At 39.5% G+C, this 18,853-nt stretch overlaps 1 protein-coding gene across 1 annotated transcript in view; it reads left to right on the forward strand.

Annotated features, from left to right (window-relative positions):
- The window catches only part of RAB8B (RAB8B, member RAS oncogene family), an 87,147-nt gene that overhangs the window by 53,145 nt on the left and 15,149 nt on the right, over positions 1-18,853 (forward strand). The window contains exon 2 of the mRNA XM_006899610.1: positions 16,637-16,697. Coding sequence (XP_006899672.1) covers positions 16,637-16,697 — 61 coding nt within the window. The remainder of the gene's footprint in view (positions 1-16,636; positions 16,698-18,853) is intronic.

Consider the following 18,853-nt stretch of genomic DNA (forward strand, 5'->3'; position numbering starts at 1 on the left):
GGACAATTGAAATCTGTAGATGATGCCCTCCTCTTAGGCTTGTTTGTGTAGATGTGACAGAAGCATCACGTGAAAGCAGTTCATGTGGGATTTTTTTAGCCATTTCTTTGTTTCCTTGCAGGTGACAGCAAATAAATTAAGGAATTAGGGAAAGGATAATACTTTTCATTTATCCAGGCAAGTAGGTTGGGAATAATTGCACTCACCAGTTAGCACAGGACTCGTTCACATTGGAGGGAGAGAAGTGAAGTGGTTGTTTGGCCCTCTGCGCTCCCCGTTTCCCCTCAAATAGAAACGAACATCGTAAGGCATTAGAAGAGTTTTGTGATGACAAGCGCAGAAGCTTCTCTAGGCTAGAATGTGAAGTGAAGTTGTATTGAGTACTGCAGCTGTAGGAGGTGCAGGATGCTTTCTCTGTGCAATTCCCAAACCTAAACTCATTGCCAGGTCAGTTCAAGTGATAGTGACCCTTACAGAGCACAACAGTCCTGCCTCCTAGGGTGTACACAGCTGTATCTTTCCGCAGGACTCACATCTTTCTTTTCCAGAGCAGCTGGTGGGTTAGAACTTGAAGGTATGGACTGAACACTTCAACTTGCACCAGAAACTTACAGGAAGGCTAAAATAAGAACTATATGCACCTTTTCCAATTACCAGAGTTTCTTATAGGTATAAAATCTTCTTCAGAATTTCCTAACTCAAAGATAATACTAAGTTAAAACCTCAAGTTCATGATTTTTAACTGTGTGGCATTAACATACTGAACTTCACTGTTACTTGACTGTGTTACATGTTGCTTTCTACATGCACATCAGTTTTTTTTAAATTAAATTTTATTAGTTTTAATGAACATTTACAGGGATTTTGGGTTTTCATTCCTTCATTGCTGCACCATTCTCTCTACCCTCCTCCCCAGTTTGTTCTTCTTCCCCCACCATCCGAATGTCTGTTTTATTGTCCAATTGCCACAGTGCTTGTCAAAGTCAGTTCTGATTAATCCCCTTTGTCAGTGTGTCCTTTGCCATTCCCTATCACTCCTCCCTGAGAGAGACTTCACCCTGATTCATAAGGAAAAGGGGATGGCGTATTCTCTTAGCTACTTCCTGCTGAAAAGGGACGCTGTGGGTTTCAGGGTGAAGATCTTCTCTCACTACTCTAAAGGGCCCCTTTGGCAGTAGGAAACACATAGACTATTATGGAGATTGATTTTGGAATTTAGATGCACTGTTATTAATTGTGCTTAGCTGTACATGTTCATATCCTTGAAGATGTATCATGGGGGTGTTGCAACCTAGAAGACACAAATTTAACTAACAAGTTATAAGTACATGAGTCAAAAATTATGGAAAAGTGAAAGAAAAGATTCTTTCATTGTTTTACAAACCCTCCCCCAGGTCCCCTCCACCATGGAGCCATCGCTCTAGACTCCTGTGATGACAGAAATACCTAGTCACATATCTCTTTTAAACAGTTTTCTTCCTCCTGTTTCAGTGCAATATACATTATTGAACCCATCTTACTCAGTCTCTCCCCAACCCCGAGGTTAGTCCCATTCTACAACAGTGGCATCATGTAATATTTGTCCTTTTGTGACTGGGATATTTCACTCAGCATAATGTTCTCCAGAGTCAACCATTTTGAATAATATTGCATGAGTTCCTTGTTTTTCAGTGCAGCATAGTATTCCATTGTGCAGCTTTTCTAGCCATTCGTTTGTTGATGGGCACTTAGGTTGTTTCCAACTCCTTGCTATTGTGAACAAAGCTGCAATGAACATGGGTGTGCATATATCTGCTTGGATGTCAGCTATGGTCTCTTCAGGGTATATTCCCAGTAGTGGAATTGCTGGGTCAAATGGTATCTCTATTTGCAACTTTTTGAGAAAGCGCCATACTGCTTTCCACAGGGGTTGCACCATTTTACACTCCCACCAACAGTGAATCAGGGTTCCAGTTTCTCCACAACCTCACCAGCATTTGTTGCTTGCTGTTCTGTTAAATTTTGCTATTTTGACTGGGTGAGATGATATCTCATAGTTGTTTTAATTTGCATCTCTCTTAGTGCACATCAGTTTTGTACATAATTCCAGACACAGTACAATTTTCTGTTACTTGTATATCTTTCTATTATGATTATTTTCCGAGTTACCACATTGTCACAATGATCAGCAACTACTTGTAATGGTGCTAACCCTTTCTGCTGAAAAAAGCAAAAAGACATAAAACTTATCCTCAGCATTAGGAAGTAAGGGGTGGGGCCAGTATAGGAAGCATTTGTCAGGGAAGTTCATCTGCCGGTACTTCCCAAGAGAAGACCTAGTTCTTGCTCAGACCAGGGTAGATGAGTCTTTTGTTATCTTGCCTGCTTGGAGTCAGATTGTTGAATAAACTTGGTGAACATTTGTGCTTGCTTACCTTCCCCTCTGGAGTGAAAATTTTCAATACACTCCAAACCCATGGGAAATTGTCGATTGTAGAATTAGTAAGCGAGCTTACCTGCTTATTGGGTACCCGTCCCTGCACATGCCTGTCGAGAGTGACAGTTGCTTTCTTTAAAACCTGTTTAAAAGGCCTGCTTTATACTTGTAATTTTGAAAAGCCTGCTGGCAAAGAAAGGCAAGTAGCCTTTCAGGGATCCTTGACATGGTTTTCCAGGATTCGGAAATAACTACCCATTTTGAAAGAAGTGGGTGAGGAGAACGTGAAGTGAGCAATTATCCAGGGTGGCCTAGTGGGTAAGGTGCCATGCTGCTGGTCTAAAGCTTTGAATCCACCAGCTGCTCCGTGAGAGAAAGATGGGCAGTCTGCTGCCATGCGATTTACAACTTCTACACTGCCGGAAGTTGGTTCCGACAGTGCGTAACAACATCCGAGATGGGGCAGAATTGGGGGGGAGCAAATTCTTCCCCTATAATCCTAGAGGCTTCTTCTTCTTTCTTAATGGGAGAGTGGGGTCTTAATGGATGCTCCACTTGAAATTTCCTTTTAGTAAATACAAGCTAATAATTAGAATTTGAATGAGTTGTCAATTTTAGAAAAATTGTTATATAGGGTAATGGATGATTCTAAGAGCCAGTAAAATGCCAAAATAGCTTTTTGAAAGTAGTCCCTTATCAATGTCATTCAGACTTTCTGTTCCCTTCCCCTTCTCCTCCAAAGCTTCCTTGACAAAACATTTTCAAGGATCTGAAAGTTGGGAAAATAATGATAGAATGTCAAGTTCACTGCAGCATAATTTGACGTTAACTAGCTTTTGTACATATTGAGTATAGTTATTACGCATTCCTATGTGCTTACAGTTTAAAGTGGCAGTTAGCTGAAGGATAAGAGACAAAATAAAATAGGACATATACATACTCTTTTTTTTTTGTTCTGTCCAGACTGCATCCTCAAGTCTGAAAGGTAAACTAGAAAAGATTTTGTTGCAACATTATATTCTATTTTTAAACCCAAACCAAGGAAGTAGGAGGAGATAGAATATTTTATCACTTTACAAAGTTAGACAAATGTATAATTATTTTAGGGTGAATGACTGCCTATATAGATATGCATATTTGGCTCCTGTAAGTGCTTATTTTATGCGTAAAGATTATATAGAGTCCTCTCAGCTTTAGATTTTTATATCATACGGGATTTTGTTTACAAATCAAGATGCTCTAATCATTGGTAGAAATTTTTTCTTTTTATAAGAATAAAAGATACTCTTTTTTTTTATAAAAAGATGCTGCCATTTTTTTTATTTCTGCCTTACCCTTTTCCTTGCATATACTCCATCTGTTTATTTTACTCCCACTCATTAGCCATAGCTTATCATGATTATCCATCTGTTACTCTGGGTGCGATGAGCTGTAAATACGGCTTGATTTTACTATACTTTTGTGGCATTGATGTTGGTCTTGATCACAAAAAAGGCTTTTGCTGACCAGATTGAGAGCAGTAGGAGCTGAGTGACTTTAGAGTTCTCTCTTGCCTCTGTTAATTTAGTGCACATCCCTTTCACAGCCCCAGTACTGCTGATTTTTTTTATTAACTGAGTGAGAAAACTACCAGGGTTTACGTTTTACGTCAGACTAAGTTAGAGTCTTTGAAAAGAAATTGACTTTGGGATTTTCCAAAAAATAACAACAAAATCATTGCTAATGCTTCTTTTACCCTCATTGCCAGCCGATGTACTAGGTAGATGACAACCTCTTTAAAGAGCAAGCACGTCCTGAAAGTCGCCTTTATATTTAGTTAGTTGCATTATGCAGTGTTGTTCTTTAATTGTGTTGCTTTACATACGTGGATTTCTTTCTTTGCTCTCAGTTACCTCTAAATTAGTGGAAACAGTGACACGTGGTTGTGTCATGTAGCACACGAGTGTTCATGACAGGCTCCCGAGGATTTGTTTTACTGTACTTTTCCTGCAGCATCATTGGAATTTAGTTATCATTTTTTCCAGTGATAACTCTAATGATTTAACAATACAGTTTTCCCATAGCAGTAGTGTATAAAATGAGGGGTTTGTTCTTTTGAATCTTTTAAGTAATGACAGTACTGCTTCCCCCTTTAAATGAAGTGAAGATCTGACCCCCAAGTTGTCAGACTGCTAGCAAGGAAATTCCAGTTGTAGGAAAGTAGTCATGACTCATTCTGGAGAGGTTTTCCCGTGACGAAGGTACATTTTCTCAGAAACAGTGGCTGGAGCAGATGCGCTGGTTTTGTTTTAGGGCACTTGGTTGTTGATGATTTCATGAATTAAGAATAGAGAAAGGAATGGGACTCATAGGTGTTCAAGTTTTTATTTTTCAACAAAATTTCTGGAAAGAGTGGTTTAGTTAAAGGAAAACCATCTGCTAATTGAGAATCTCAAATTCATGTCTTCAAGCACATTGCTACTTCCAGATTGAGTAACACTTAAAATACATTTCCTCTTGAAAGTGCAAGGTTTGGGAAAGAGACTTGTCATGCATTTATTTGGCCATTTTCAGATGGTAACTTGAATGCTGGGTAATCTCTGCTGGCTCCTTAATCAGATTTTGAGTTCTCAGTCCTTCCGAGGTGTTTCTGCATACTTAGCTGAGTTGCTGAGTAGCTGTGTCGTTATACTTTGTTGTTTCTCTTTTTCTCTTGACAGTTTAGTAGTTCTAGCATTTAGAATCCTATTTGTGCTCCAACATATGGTTATATTTTTGTAGGTAGGGTCACTATGCATCATAGTTGGCACCTAAAACAATAATCATTTAGTATGTAATAGTTTATCTTATCCTTTCATTTCTCAAAGACATGAGGATTAATTAGGGTAATTTTAATCTATAAAGCCCTTTGAGCCACTATTCTTTACTAGTATTTTTTAGTTTGTCATACATGTGTTTATGGGTAAAAGAAAACCCAAATCTTTCCTAATTTCTAGAATTAGTTAATGAGTTTCTTGTCTTTTGTTTTGTATGTGTACAGCTGTCTTCAAAGAGTGCCAAGTATTTAATGTAATTCAGTAGAAAACTTTAAAACAGTGTTAAAATGAGCAGCTTTTTTTTCCTGCAGGAAGTGGTAATGTATGTCACTGTTGATTTATACCACAAATGGGGTTTATTTTGCCATTTCCTATTTACAGAATAGAAGAACCAAAGAAATCTGAAAGCTTCTAATTAGTCTATATTCTACTTGGTTTATTAGGTATCCTTTTTAAGGGCAAGTTGTATTTGCAGACAGCTTGTTCTAGTAAGGATAAATTATCCCCCTTATTAGACTGAGCAGCACTAACATAAACATATTCTACCATGAATGATCTTTTCCAACTATTATTAAGATGTTCTTTATTTTCAAATAAAATTGTAATTTTCAATATAAATAATGAAAAACAATCAATTCTAAGTATATGTAGCAAAATAAATTGGTACTTGGTAAAAATAAATATTCTTCTATTACATGTATCTGTTGAGGAAAATAACCCGAATAAAAACCAATGTCCTAGACTCTTCTTTTTTGCGCTAAGTTGCATCTTAATCTCATTTCTACTTTTATACATTTTTTTCTCTCAGTCCTTTCTCTGTTTTGGGAAAAAAGTTTAAAGTGTCAGTCTGTGACTTTTTTTTGTTTTGTTTTTTTGTTTTAGTAACCATATTTCTAATTAGAAATCTCAGCCAATTTTCCTAAAGCCAGCTAATCTAGAATTTCATTAATCTCCCTTTTAAAAGTACACACACACACACACACACACACACAGCTTCAACACAATGTGATTAGCAAAGAAAGTTCCAGAACTGCAGGAACTTTATTGCTTTTCCTCTATTGTCAATAATAAAAATTGTGAGCAAGGAAATAAGTGCAGCATTTCTTTAAAATGGATCTTAATATTTGGGAAGATTTTGTGTTGGTTTTTCTTTTCCTTTCTATTTCTGGACAGTCTCTGAAATGTAAACAGATAAATCACATAACCCATGTCCAGATAACCTAGAATCACAGATGCTGTTTCCAGTGGACTTTTGAAGCAAAACACATTTTTTTCCCAATTAAAAATACATTAAAGTGGGTCAGACAGGAAGACAATCCATGTTACTGCCTCTGTTGATATGTAGCATTTTATGTGAACCCAACAGAGAAAAAATTTTAAGACATTATTTTTCGTAGGAAGATGGAATGGCTCAGAAATCTAAATCTTATTTTATGCTCTCTTAACTGCAGTCAGAATGGACTTTTCAAGAACTTCCATAGGAAGCAGGAATAGAAGGTCCCTGCTGTTTTCCACCTCAAATGTTCCTGGATTGGGCAGCAGATCAGGATCACAACCCAGATAGAAGGGAGAGCTATGTGAGCTCGGAGTTGCAACACCCACAGGGCAAAAATGCGTGTATTCACAGCTTCTGCTGAAGGTCAGGAGAATTGGCTGAAGGCCAGGAAGAGGCTTTTTTCTGTATTCCTTCCCATACTCCTTTGTTATTCTTTCACTCATTCACAAACCCTAGGTCAGCCTCTTTATTTTCTTGAAACAGAAGAAGTTCAGTTTTTAATATCTGTTGGCTGATTTGGCTTTTACTTGTGGGTCTGTTCTTTATCCATGTTCAATTATTATATCCTGAGTTGTACAGTGAAAGAGGTGGCCCAGTACAGCTCATTCCAAGTTCCTTTTCCCTATTAGATCTGTTAACTGTGGGTTTGAGCCAAGTTCAAAGTTCTCTTCCCTCTGTTCTGCTGGCCAGGCCCTTCCCTCCAGCTGCCTCCAACTACGCCACTTGGTTTCTGAGAAATATCTGATAAGCATTTCTGGGCAAGTGCTCACTCCATATTTCTTAGTAGAGCCTCACTCCCTCCAAGTCTCCACCAGTGCTTGTGCTCCCTGGGCTCCTTGGGCAGTGCAGAAGCCTCGGGCTTTTCAGAGGTGGAGGCTAGAGCAGCTGAAGGACCTCTCCCCATCCCTTCTCCTTTTTTCATTTGGATGAAAAATTAGAACCCCTTTTCCCTCCTGCCAAAGTGCTACCCACTGCTTAGTGAGTGACCTAGATGTATGTTCTTTGTTTGCTCTTGGCTCAAATTGGAGCACCTTTTCTTCAAGTTAGGGTCTCCAGAACCACCAGTGATCTTAGAGCCCCTCAGCTTGACTCAGTCTTGTCCTCACCCCATTCCTCGCCACCATGGTCTCACACACTCTTGATATTGCAAAAGGATGATATTGTTTTCCCCAGCTGAGTCTTCTGAGGTGCTTGCCAGCTCTGAAATTTGGGTTGGTTTTTCTGCTACCATTAATAAATGAATGCTTCAGTATACGCAGATGGGTATCATCTATTTTGTAAAAACACTGAGAAATGACACATCGTGGTTATACAGTGGTTAAGTACTGGTCTACTAACTGAAAGATTGGTAGTTGGGATCCATCAGGAGCTCCACAGAAGAAAAGACCTGGTGGTATGCTCCCATTAAAGTGATAACCTAGGAAACTCAATGAGGCAAGTCTACTCTGTCTTACAGAATTGCTAGAAAATGGCCAACAACAGTATTAGGTTTTTTAAATTATGAAAAAATGTCAGGTATATCAAACCAGTATAGCTAATACAGAAAATTCCCACACTGATGTACTTACCACTCAATTTTAGAAATAATATAGGTAGAGTTGAAGTATCCTCTGAGCCCTCCTCTCATCACTTCTCTTCCATTTCCCTCCAGAGGTATACCCCATTGTAGATCAAGTTCTCCCAATAGATACTCCGTTTATTGCCAGTGCTTTTCTCTGACCCCTAAAGAACAGATGGCATTCTTGTGCATGTCTTCATGGGAAGATCTCAATGTAACATTTCATTTTAATGATTTCTTCTATTGGTCTTTGTGAATCTGAGTAACTTCCTGTATCTCTCTTTACCTGTTTCCTTATCCACAAAGGAGGTCCAGGACTAAGCAGTCTCTTATCAGATAAAAAAATTTTAGGATGCACTTTCTCACTTGGTTCTCTGCCTCACTTATGCACCTTTTAGCACAAGAATTAACTTGAGGGAAAGACATTACACACACACACACACACACACACACACACACACACGCATGCATAAATGTACACACACACATGCATACACGTGTACACACACACACACAGAGCTCTGCTGGCATAGTTCTTTCCTGATAGATTACGCTGGTAACCAAAAGGTGAGCTGTTCAAATCTACCAGCTACTTCATGGGAGAAAGGTGGGCAGGCTTCTCCTGGCACAGTGTTACAGCCTGGGAAACTCAGTGACTTGCCAACACAGGCTCTTTGTGTGTGTATTTATATTAAAAATGAAAATGGCTTCATTGAATCCTTTGGGAATGCTTTTTTACAACTTGAGCTTCCTGTTTTATTGACAAGATAAATATTAATGAAAGAATTGGCATGGTTTTAAGGCTGTAAAAAATAATATTGGGGCATAGTTGAACAATATAGAAGCAACTTCCAATTCTCATCTCTGAAAGTAGTTGTTGGGCCATGTTACCAAGCACACCAGCTTGGAGGCCATGGATTGCTCGTGAATTGTGGTGATTCAGGGTTGTCATTGTGAACATAAATTACATGATTTACGTGTTGTCAGGAAAAAAAAGAAAATGATGATCTCTAAAAAGCTGTTGAAATAATGCCCTCCATTAAGAAGCTGTGTGTGGGTTTTTTTAAAAAAAATAATCTTTTTAGATTAAAGAAAAGTAAGCTAGCTGGGTGGGGGGGCTGGCAGCGAAGCAAGCTGGTCCCTTGCTAAGTGGGGGGCTGACGATGGAGCAAGCTGGTCCCTTACCGGGTGGGGGCCCCCCCGCAACGTATCACGCTGGTCCCTTACTTCAGGATGCGCTGCTGTTCCTGCTGCTGTCAGCAGGAAGGCTACCTCCTTTGCAGTCTCTAATCCTCTTCAGTGAGGTCAGTGGAACTGTGGGCATGGGGCACTCCTGTTAGTGAAGGTCAGGGTTTAGTACAAAGATGTAGCAGCAGCTACTTAGATGGCTCATTGTTCTTTTTTTATTTTCTGGTTCTTGACAGAATACTTGACAAAATTATCTTCAGAGAGGTATTACAGGTTATCACCAACTCCAGAACATTCATAACAGTGGCAGTTGTTACAATTTGTCCATTTCATATAGATGTGACATCATCATTGTTGTTATGTGCCGCCAAGTCGCCTGTGGCTCATAGTGACCCATGTACAACAACTCTGAACCCTGCCAACCTTACTGCCTCTGACACACCTACCCCCATTATAGTATTTTATTAATTAGACACATTTGAGTATTAGTGAAATTGATATTAATGATTGATTTTAACATGCTTTCCATTATCGTGCCTATTTTATAGCACCCCTGTGAATTTGGGGAGTGACCCAACTCTAGGGGTGATCCTTGATTAAGCCTAGGTTTAGGGATGGATTTAGATTAATCCAATCTTAGTAACTGGCCCTGTCAGAGATTCATGCAGGAACTCTGCTTTAGCTCGCTACAGTATGACTTCACTGTAGTTGTAAATCCAGAAGTGCTTTGGGAAACCACCATAGACCAATAATAAACAAAAGAAAGACTGCTGGAGACTCGAGGGAAAATGTTTCCTCACTTTTCGGAGAGACACGGGAAAGGGGATCTTTGCTTCTCAGTTCCTCTACCAATCAGAGATGAAATGATATTCCCAGGAGGGTGGAGCCAGGGGAAACACAGAGAAAACTGGACTGGGCCAACCCAGAACCTCACCTCACCGCTGGGCTTGTTCTTACATGAGTCAGTGCATTTCCTAATGTTTCAGCTAGTTTGAGTTGGAATTTCTGTCATTTCCAGCAGAAAGCATTCTGATTGATATAGTTAAACTCTTAAGAATCGATTATCCTTTCAATCCCTGGTGTAGTCTCAGGAAATGATCTTTTTAAAAAAATCTTAAAATGAATGAACTGGTATTATTGTTAAACTAATTGCATTATAAGGATCATCGCTTTCTTATTAGGAATAAGATTTTTCTCAGCACACATGCAGTTGTTACCATTGTATATTAAGAAAGCTTTGAGCTTCCTAGTTTATCTTAGCCTTCTCAACACTTAGCAATATGTAACTTTAATTGGAATATTTATGAGCATTTAGTACTAGAAAAAGAAATAAAAAGAGTATTTTGTACTTTGTACTAAAGTATTTAATACATTGAGCATGGCAGAAATTGTGAGGATGATATACTAAAGGGGAAAGTTTCAGTCTGTTATTCATAAGGTCACTTTGTGTTGTAATTGACTTAACGACACCTAGCAACAATAGTAACAGTTTGATACCTAGTGAATATATGGTTTTTTGCAGGCCTACCTGACTGTATATGAGAGCAGTTACAAGGCAGTATAATAGCAAGGTGTCCTGGTGGTAGAGCAGTTACGCACTCAGCTGCTAACTGAAAGATTGGCAGTTCAGACCCACCTGGCAACGCTGAGGGAGAAAAGGCCTGGTGATCTGCTCCCATAAAGATTACAGCATCATGTTAACAGCACCCTAGCAAAAGCTAGAACTGGGGGTAGGAATAGACATGGCTAAGTGAACAGTTAGGGAGGGAGGAATTGCAGGGACAAGGGAGAGAGAGCTGCAGGGATGGCATGGCATCCCCAGAGGAGGCTGTGCAGGCTGATAACAAGGCACACATTGAGAGGCGATACAGGGCCCACTGAGCAACAGAAGACCTGAGTGGAGAGTGGTCCTGAGGGGACAGTAAGTGAACAGTGTAGGGACAATAATAGAACAGTATTGTGAGAAGGTGGCTGCACCTGCAAAGACTTGTATTGCCAGGCTGAGGAAATTAGATCCACAGCTTCTTGAATCATATGACATTACCACAGGGTTTATTGAAAGTTATTCTAGCCGTGGCATGTAGGGGAATTGCAACTGAGAGAGATGTTGGCACAGCCTCCTGGGAAAGCTGTTACCGCAATCCATGCACCCAGCGACAAGAGCAGTAATAGAGTATGAATGTATAATCTCTTATATTCCTGTGGCATTTCAGAGTCCCCAGAGTACATCCATACACATTACCTAATTTCTCTAATTAGACCCTTTCAACTGGTTGTGTGAGTACTGGCCTAGGTTGGTATTATTAACCTGCTCTTATGGATGACACTGTACAGGTGCAGAACAGTCAGGCAGCCTAGAAACTAGGACCCAGTCTAGGTCTCTTGACTGTCTTGATCTAGTGCTATTCAATAATAATAATAATAATAATAATAATAATAATAATAATAATAATAATATTTTTCCTTTAAAATGAAATTCTTTCTTACAATGTTAAGAATTTCAAGTCTCAGGCTCCCCTTTTACCAAGTTGTATTAATTTGATTGTGCTCTGTTGTATATGTCAGTTTGCTCTTGATAACAGCAGAAACAAGACATGAATACCCAGGTTCACAAGCCTTAACACAGATTGGTTAACCTCAGAGTAGTGAAAAGGTGGTTAAATATCACAGAGTTAAATATTGGCATTTTCTTTCTCTGACCAGTTCGCACCTTCCACATATTATACAGGTAATGGTAGAACTTTCTCAAGTAACAGAAAGGTAATGCTTCTCACTAAGATGAAAAACCGAAAGGTTAGGTCAAACTTTTAAGGAAGTCTCAGAATGGCATTGTTTAATGAAGCTCTTTGGAAAAAACCAGAATCCCAGACCCAGTGCCACCAAGTGGGTTCTGACTCAGCAACCCTGTAGGATAGAGTGAATGGGCCAGAGAGTTTCCAAGACTGGAAATCTTCACAGAAGCAGATGGCCTCATCTTTCTCTTGAGCAGTGACTGGTGGGTTCAAACCTCAGATCGTATAGCTAGCAGCTGAATACCTGAATCACTACACTAGCTAATGCTTCTGGTGGAGAAAGTTATACATTATTCCAATTACAGACAAGACAACAACCAACTTGAGAGAACAGAGTTTTTAATCTTAATAAAGCAGAATAATGAAAAGAGTAACTGACAGTTTGATCCACATCTGTGATTTAAAATGCAGAACCTTGGCAAACACTGTGAAAGCAAAGTTCAGTAGGATTGCATAGTTTCTCTGGGTCACACAAGTTTCCCACCTTTGACAAGGTGTGGCCTTAACTCTTTCTCTCTTGTGTCATTCTCTATTTAGTAGGAAATATTGGAGTTTTCTTTCTCTGACCAGTTCCCACATTATACATATTCTGACTTTCACAGTTTTTACTGTATAAAACAAAGTAAAGTTGGGTATTAACAGTCTAAATGGAGTAAGTTAAGCTGCATTTATAAAGTGAGCATTTCTGAAGTCATGACTTTTCAATAAAATATTAATACTGATAAACCTTTATTGGTAGGCACCTGGGGTCAGACATGGTTCTTGATGCAAGGACCATGGATAAAGATCAAGTCTCTAGAGGTTCTTTGTTACACTGAATTTGGAATTATATAGAGTGATAAATCACAATTAAAACCCATGTGTGTTAAATAATTTTGACATAAAATATGTCATTCAAAATTTGCTATTTCAATTAGTCTTCAATGTATAGTTCAGTAATATGAATTATAGGCATCACATATTAGTTACTGTCACCTTTCTTAACAATTTTTTTTTATCAATCTTAACAGTCCCCCTGTATCCTATGAGTAATATCCCTGTCTCTTTTTTCCCGTGCCCCTGGGAACCACTGATGGATTTGCCTATCTATATACTTCATATAAGAGAGGATCATACAGTAGCTGTTGTTTTGTGTTTGTTTCATTCAGTCTCTTTTCAGAGTTCAACCATGTCACTGATTGTAGCAGAATCAAGGATAAAGAGAATTCTTTCTCTTTCTGGATGATTAATATTAATTTTGTTCATCTATGCTTCAGTCAGTGGGCATTAGGCTCTTTGCACCTTTGGCAATTTTAAAGAATACTGCTATAGCATTGGTGGACATGCATCACTTAACAGTACTGCTTTCAGGTCTTTAGGATATATGCCTGGCAGTGAAGTTTCTGGTTCATACAATAGTTCTGCATTTCTTTTTTCCTTTTTTTCTTTGAAAAACTGCCAAACTGTTTTCCATAGCACCACCTGTACCATTTTGTATTGCCTGTGTCAGTGGATGAGGGCTGTTTGTGTTAAGAGGCATATCAGCGAAGGTAACAGTAGATCCTATGGGGAAAGGGACTTGTTTCTAACAAAGACAGGCTTACTGTGTTGCTTAGTTCTGCTTCTGCCACTGCAGACCCTGCACTGCTGGAATAGGAGTGAGATAACCTGGGGATATTGGGTATCAGATTGTATTCCTTAATAATACATGGTTATTAGTGAGGGGAAAGGATGATTGAGAAGCTGTTTTGCTCCATTAGCTTGGGTATAATTGTTGTCTATTTCAGGATTCACTAGAGTACCTGAGAAGGTTCCCTGGGGGAAAAGCACCCCACAGAGAAGCAGCAGAAAATCCAATCCATTTAAGCCTCTGCTTTCTAGAAAGCTGGAGCTAGGAAGCAGCCTTTTCCAGTTGCTCCCAATATTTGTGTGTAGAAACATTGTCGAAACAGAGCTGATGAAGTTGAAGCGCCAATCCCCTATCCCCAAATAAGTGAAGTTCATGTTTGAATCAATTTAAGGGATACATCACTTGCATGTTTTTTTGAAATGTCTTGGAAATCACTTTGATTCTGTACACAGTGCAGAAGAACAGAAAATACAAAAAAGGTGAAGATACAGCAAATTGTATGCAAGTTGTTCTTGTCACCTTTCCCCCTCAGAACTTACTTGCTGACTCATTGCCAACAAATCAAAACCAACTCAGAACTGATGCTCCAGGGGGCTTCAAGGCTATGAATCCCACTGAAGGAGACTGCCCATCCTTCTCCTGTGGAGCTGCCCGTGGATTTGAACCACCAGAGAGGTGCTGCCTTTAAGTGAGCAGCACACCTCCCTACCAACTAGGCCATGACAGTTGGCTGCCCTATCAGGTAGAGAAAGCAGTTTATTTTAAAAAGAATTGTGTTCTGGTGTTTGTAAAGAACCCTGTAGTTCTTTCTAATAGAAATCTGCTAAATAGGGTAGCACAGTCCATAAAGCGTAGCTCACCCAGAACCTCACTTCTCTGGCAGTTTAAACCCCCCAAGCTGCTCCTCTGGAGAAAGGTGGACATTCTTATCGTGGATGATTTTATAGCTCTGGAAACCTGCCGGAGCTCTGAATTGGATTCGACACAATGGCAATGACAGAGAAGTAGAAGCCTGCTAAATAGAGATTGGGTTTGGAGGGGAGCAGGCGAAGGAGGGGCCACACCTTTGACTTGCCGAAGCCCCCAGGGACTCATGTGCTCCCCAGTGAGTTTGAGTGGTTCTTACTGTGGCTGCAGGGGAGACTCACCCTGAGGAACTTATAAAATATGTCTGGCTTGAGTCCTCCAGCCGGGAGAAAGATGTACAGTATTCTCCCATCAAGAGTCACTGCCTTGGAAATCCGATGGCGAGTTGCTCGATGAGTGAGTTAGTGTTTTGTTTCTGAGGTCCCACCTACAACAGCAATTCTAATTATGAATTGATTGATCAAATTTAGCAAATTATTTACCTAATATAGTTAACCAATTTTTTAAAGCCCATAGTCTGACAAAAATGATTTTTTTTAACTTCATATTTTGTCATTTGTATGTTACTTTTTAACCACCAGAATTGGGATAAAAATAGTCTACAAGAAAGAGGAAGACCCTCCATGAGGTGGGTTGACACCATGACTGCAACAGTGGGTTTAAACACAGTGCAACTGTGAGGCTGACGTGGATATGAACAGGGTCTGTATGAATCAGAGTGGCTCAAACAGTGAGTCCCATATCTTTGAACCATCCATGTACTTTGGGCATATTATCAGAAGGAAATAGTTCCAAGAAGGACATCATGCTTGGGAAGTTCAGGAAAAAAAAAAAAGAGAAGGACCCTCAATGAAATGGATTGACCCAGTAACTATAATGATGGACTCAAACATTGCAATCACTGTTGAGACCCTGGCTGTATTTCCTTCTATTGTTGTTGTGAGGGGTTTGTTGGGGTCATTATGACTCTGAACTGACTAGACAACGCCTATCAAACAACAACAGGTCTCACCTCTGACCTATTAAATCAGAATCTTATGCACACCTGTGTTTATTGCTGCATTATTCACAATAGCAAGTGCCCATCAACAAAAAAATGGATAGAAAAACTATGGTACATTCACACAATGGAATACTACACAGCACTAAAAACCAATGAAATAGTAAAACATTACACGACATGGGAGAGCCTTTAGGACATTATGCTAAGTAACATATATCAGTCACAAAAGGACAAATACTGCATAACACCACTAATATAGGACAGACATGGGAGGTGACTGGAGAGTGAAAGGGTGAAAGTGGATAGATAATGAACATTGCATTAAAACAGTAAAGGGAAGAACTGTCTGAAAGGAATATATAATTATGTATTACATGTATGAGAACAATCTGGAAAAGGGCTATATTGCATGGTGGGCTGGGAGGGAGGGAGAAAAGGTGCAACAATGAATAAAAAAATAAAAATTAGAGTTTTTAGGAGGCTTCTTAAAAATCTGTCAGTGTTTTTCCAAAGTTTGCCAGGTAATTCTAATACACATCCAGGGCTAAAAACACTATAGCTACGTTAGCACTAGTTAATGGTTGTGGAAAACATCTGCTAAAACAGGAATAATATTTGTTAACTATGTAAAAGAAATGTGTAGAATATTCCTCCTCTCTATCTAATAGATACCTCCGCTGGCTCCATTAGCTTTTTGTACTTTCTGAAGAATCAAGTGGGAAGAGATGGAGAGAAACTTTTGAAAACGGTCCCACGGCCTTCTTTAGAGAAGGCTAGGGGTGAGGTGGCAGTGGGGGCAAGCATTGTTTATATATCTTTCAGGAAGTAGAAAATATGGCATGTTCTCCATCTCTCCAAATTGTGTAACTTTGAGGGATGTGATCTGTTTGTGCCAAAATAATGAGCCATATAATACGTTGTATTTAACATATGTGGGAATTCTTTCCAGGGTAATTAGCATTCCTTTCTTCAGCCTGCATTCAGAGGAAACATACCATTCACACCCTCTCTGTGTTCACATTTTCCAGTGCGTTGGAGAGCTTTTTCTCAATAGAAATCTTTGTCTTTTTCCTAAGAGGACTTGGGTTATAGTTGAAGAAACGTAGCATATCTTTCTTTTTTTTTCTGACAGGAATTGATTTTAAAATCAGAACGATAGAACTGGATGGAAAGAAAATTAAGCTTCAGATATGGTAAGTAAAAGAAAAGAAAACACACACACACACACGCACAACTTCTTTAATTAAAAGTTAAAATGGAAATTGAAGTATAAGCTGTGAAGAGTTGGATGCATTTTGTTGCAGCTTAAGAATCTTTTCTCTGAAACTTGAGCCAAGGGGGAAATGGTAGGTGTTGACCATCTTTCTCTACCAAGACAGGAGAAAGTGAAGAGTGACATCAGAAGAGACCTACGTGGAATTCATCCAGAGCTTTTAATTATCTAGGAGAAGAAACTAACTTCTAAAAAGTGCACTTTTCCATAGTCAGTGCTTCTGTGAAATCAGACAAGGAATAGTGAGTGAGTGGTCAGGTGGCAGGAACCCTGAATAGGAAGTGCAGATCTCACCATGACTACCTCTAAGTTGAGGTGACTTTTGGCCACATAGGTCTCTTGTCTGGCCTTGTTCTTCCTTACTTATAAACTGATAAGTTGCATTGATGACAGCTAAATTCCTTCCCAGCTCTGATATTTTATGATGATTTGTTTATTCTCATTAAGTAAAGAAATAAATAAAACTGTTGGATTAATAAGTCAGGGCAGAAGTCCTTGCTTCCATCTTGGATATTATAATATCTAGAATGCCAAGTTGAACAGTTTTTGCTTAAGCTCAGAATCTTGTAGTTTTTTTTAACGTCATGGGAAAAGCACCACCACAAAACTGGTTTAATTACCTTCAGCCTGCTGCACTGCCGGTGTCATGTGAGTTTGGGCCCTTAAGGAGGTTTTCTGTGATGCTTGCAAAACAATAAGCGTAAAATCAAACCCACTGCCAAACCCATTGGGTTGATGAGTCTAACTTACAGCAACTCCATAGGACAGAGGACACCTGCCCCGTGGGATTTCTGCAGGTATACATTTTTATGGGAACATTCTGCCTCATTTTTCTCCCATGGAGTGGTTGGTGATTTTGAACTGCTAACCTTTTAGTTGGCAGTCAGGTGTTTAACTAATGGGCCACCAAGCGTCCATGTAATTTAGATAGCAGTAGAGAAAGCTTAGACATTTAGAGTCCCATGGACAAAGGAAGCAAGGCCAAAAGTTAAGTAATGTATCAGCTTTTTCCTTAGGATCTCTTTCTTCCTTGGATCTCAGAGTTTGAACGTTACATTGAAATCCACCAGCCCTTCTATTTTAAGAGGGAAGTGCAGAGAATTTCTGATGTCCGCCTCTATAGTCCTGATCATCAGCAATAAGGAACACAGTTCTTGAGTTTTACTGAGAGCCTGAGGATGATCAGCTAATTAGAAGTCAGGATACTCCCTGCCGTCAAGGCAAGTCTGACTCTTGGCAACCCCCCATCATTTTTCAAGACTGTAAATTTTAATGTACACAGATTGCCTGGTCTTTCTCAAGGGGCTGGTGGATTTGAATCCAATCCAAGCCGGCCAGCTCTTAACACCCTAGGCCACCAGTGCCCCTAGAAAATCTTATGGAGTGGCCCAAACATTATAGCACTGTTTATCATTGTCCTCAGAAGTAAAATAATGTCCATTCCCTCCTCACAACCTGCATTTAGTATGGGAGCATTCTCCCTCCATCCTCTTGACATAGCTGGTTCCAAGCTAGTAGTACATTAGAACTGAGAAGTATAGTTCATCTTCCCAGAGGTTCCTAGCCTTCTTTCTCCCCATGATGCTTTTCCTCTATACTAAAAAAGTGCCCCATGTGTATAATCCTATCAGTGAATGAAAGTCAGGCTAAGAGGGCTTTGATGTGAGTCCTGGCTCTACACTGAATAGCTGAGACTTAGGATGAGAGGCATTTTATCCAAGGGAATGAGCTGTTTAGTGGCAGAGCGGAGCCCAAAGCTCCCAAACCTGTCTTGTCTGCAGGCGGAGAATGATGTCATTTGATGCAGTACACTGGCCTTAGGGGGACATCCTGTCAGCACAATGTGAAAGTGTTTTGTCAAGTAGATGTAAAATGTTAATATGCTTATTGATGTTTTTTAATTTACTCTATTTCCCTTGGTCCTTTATTTAATCTCTTGTTTAGGTTTGTTATCCATTAGAATTCCAGTACATTTTCACAAATGCCTCTTTTTCCCTTGCAATAAAATTATAGCGTTTCATTTGTCTTAGTAGTACAGTTAATGCACCAGCTCTGGCTGTGAGTGCCAAATTTGAG

The sequence above is a fragment of the Elephantulus edwardii genome, unplaced genomic scaffold (assembly GCF_000299155.1).
Source record: "Elephantulus edwardii isolate Elephantulus edwardi_28Jun2011 unplaced genomic scaffold, EleEdw1.0 scaffold00263, whole genome shotgun sequence".
NCBI classification, from domain to species: Eukaryota; Metazoa; Chordata; class Mammalia; order Macroscelidea; family Macroscelididae; genus Elephantulus; species Elephantulus edwardii.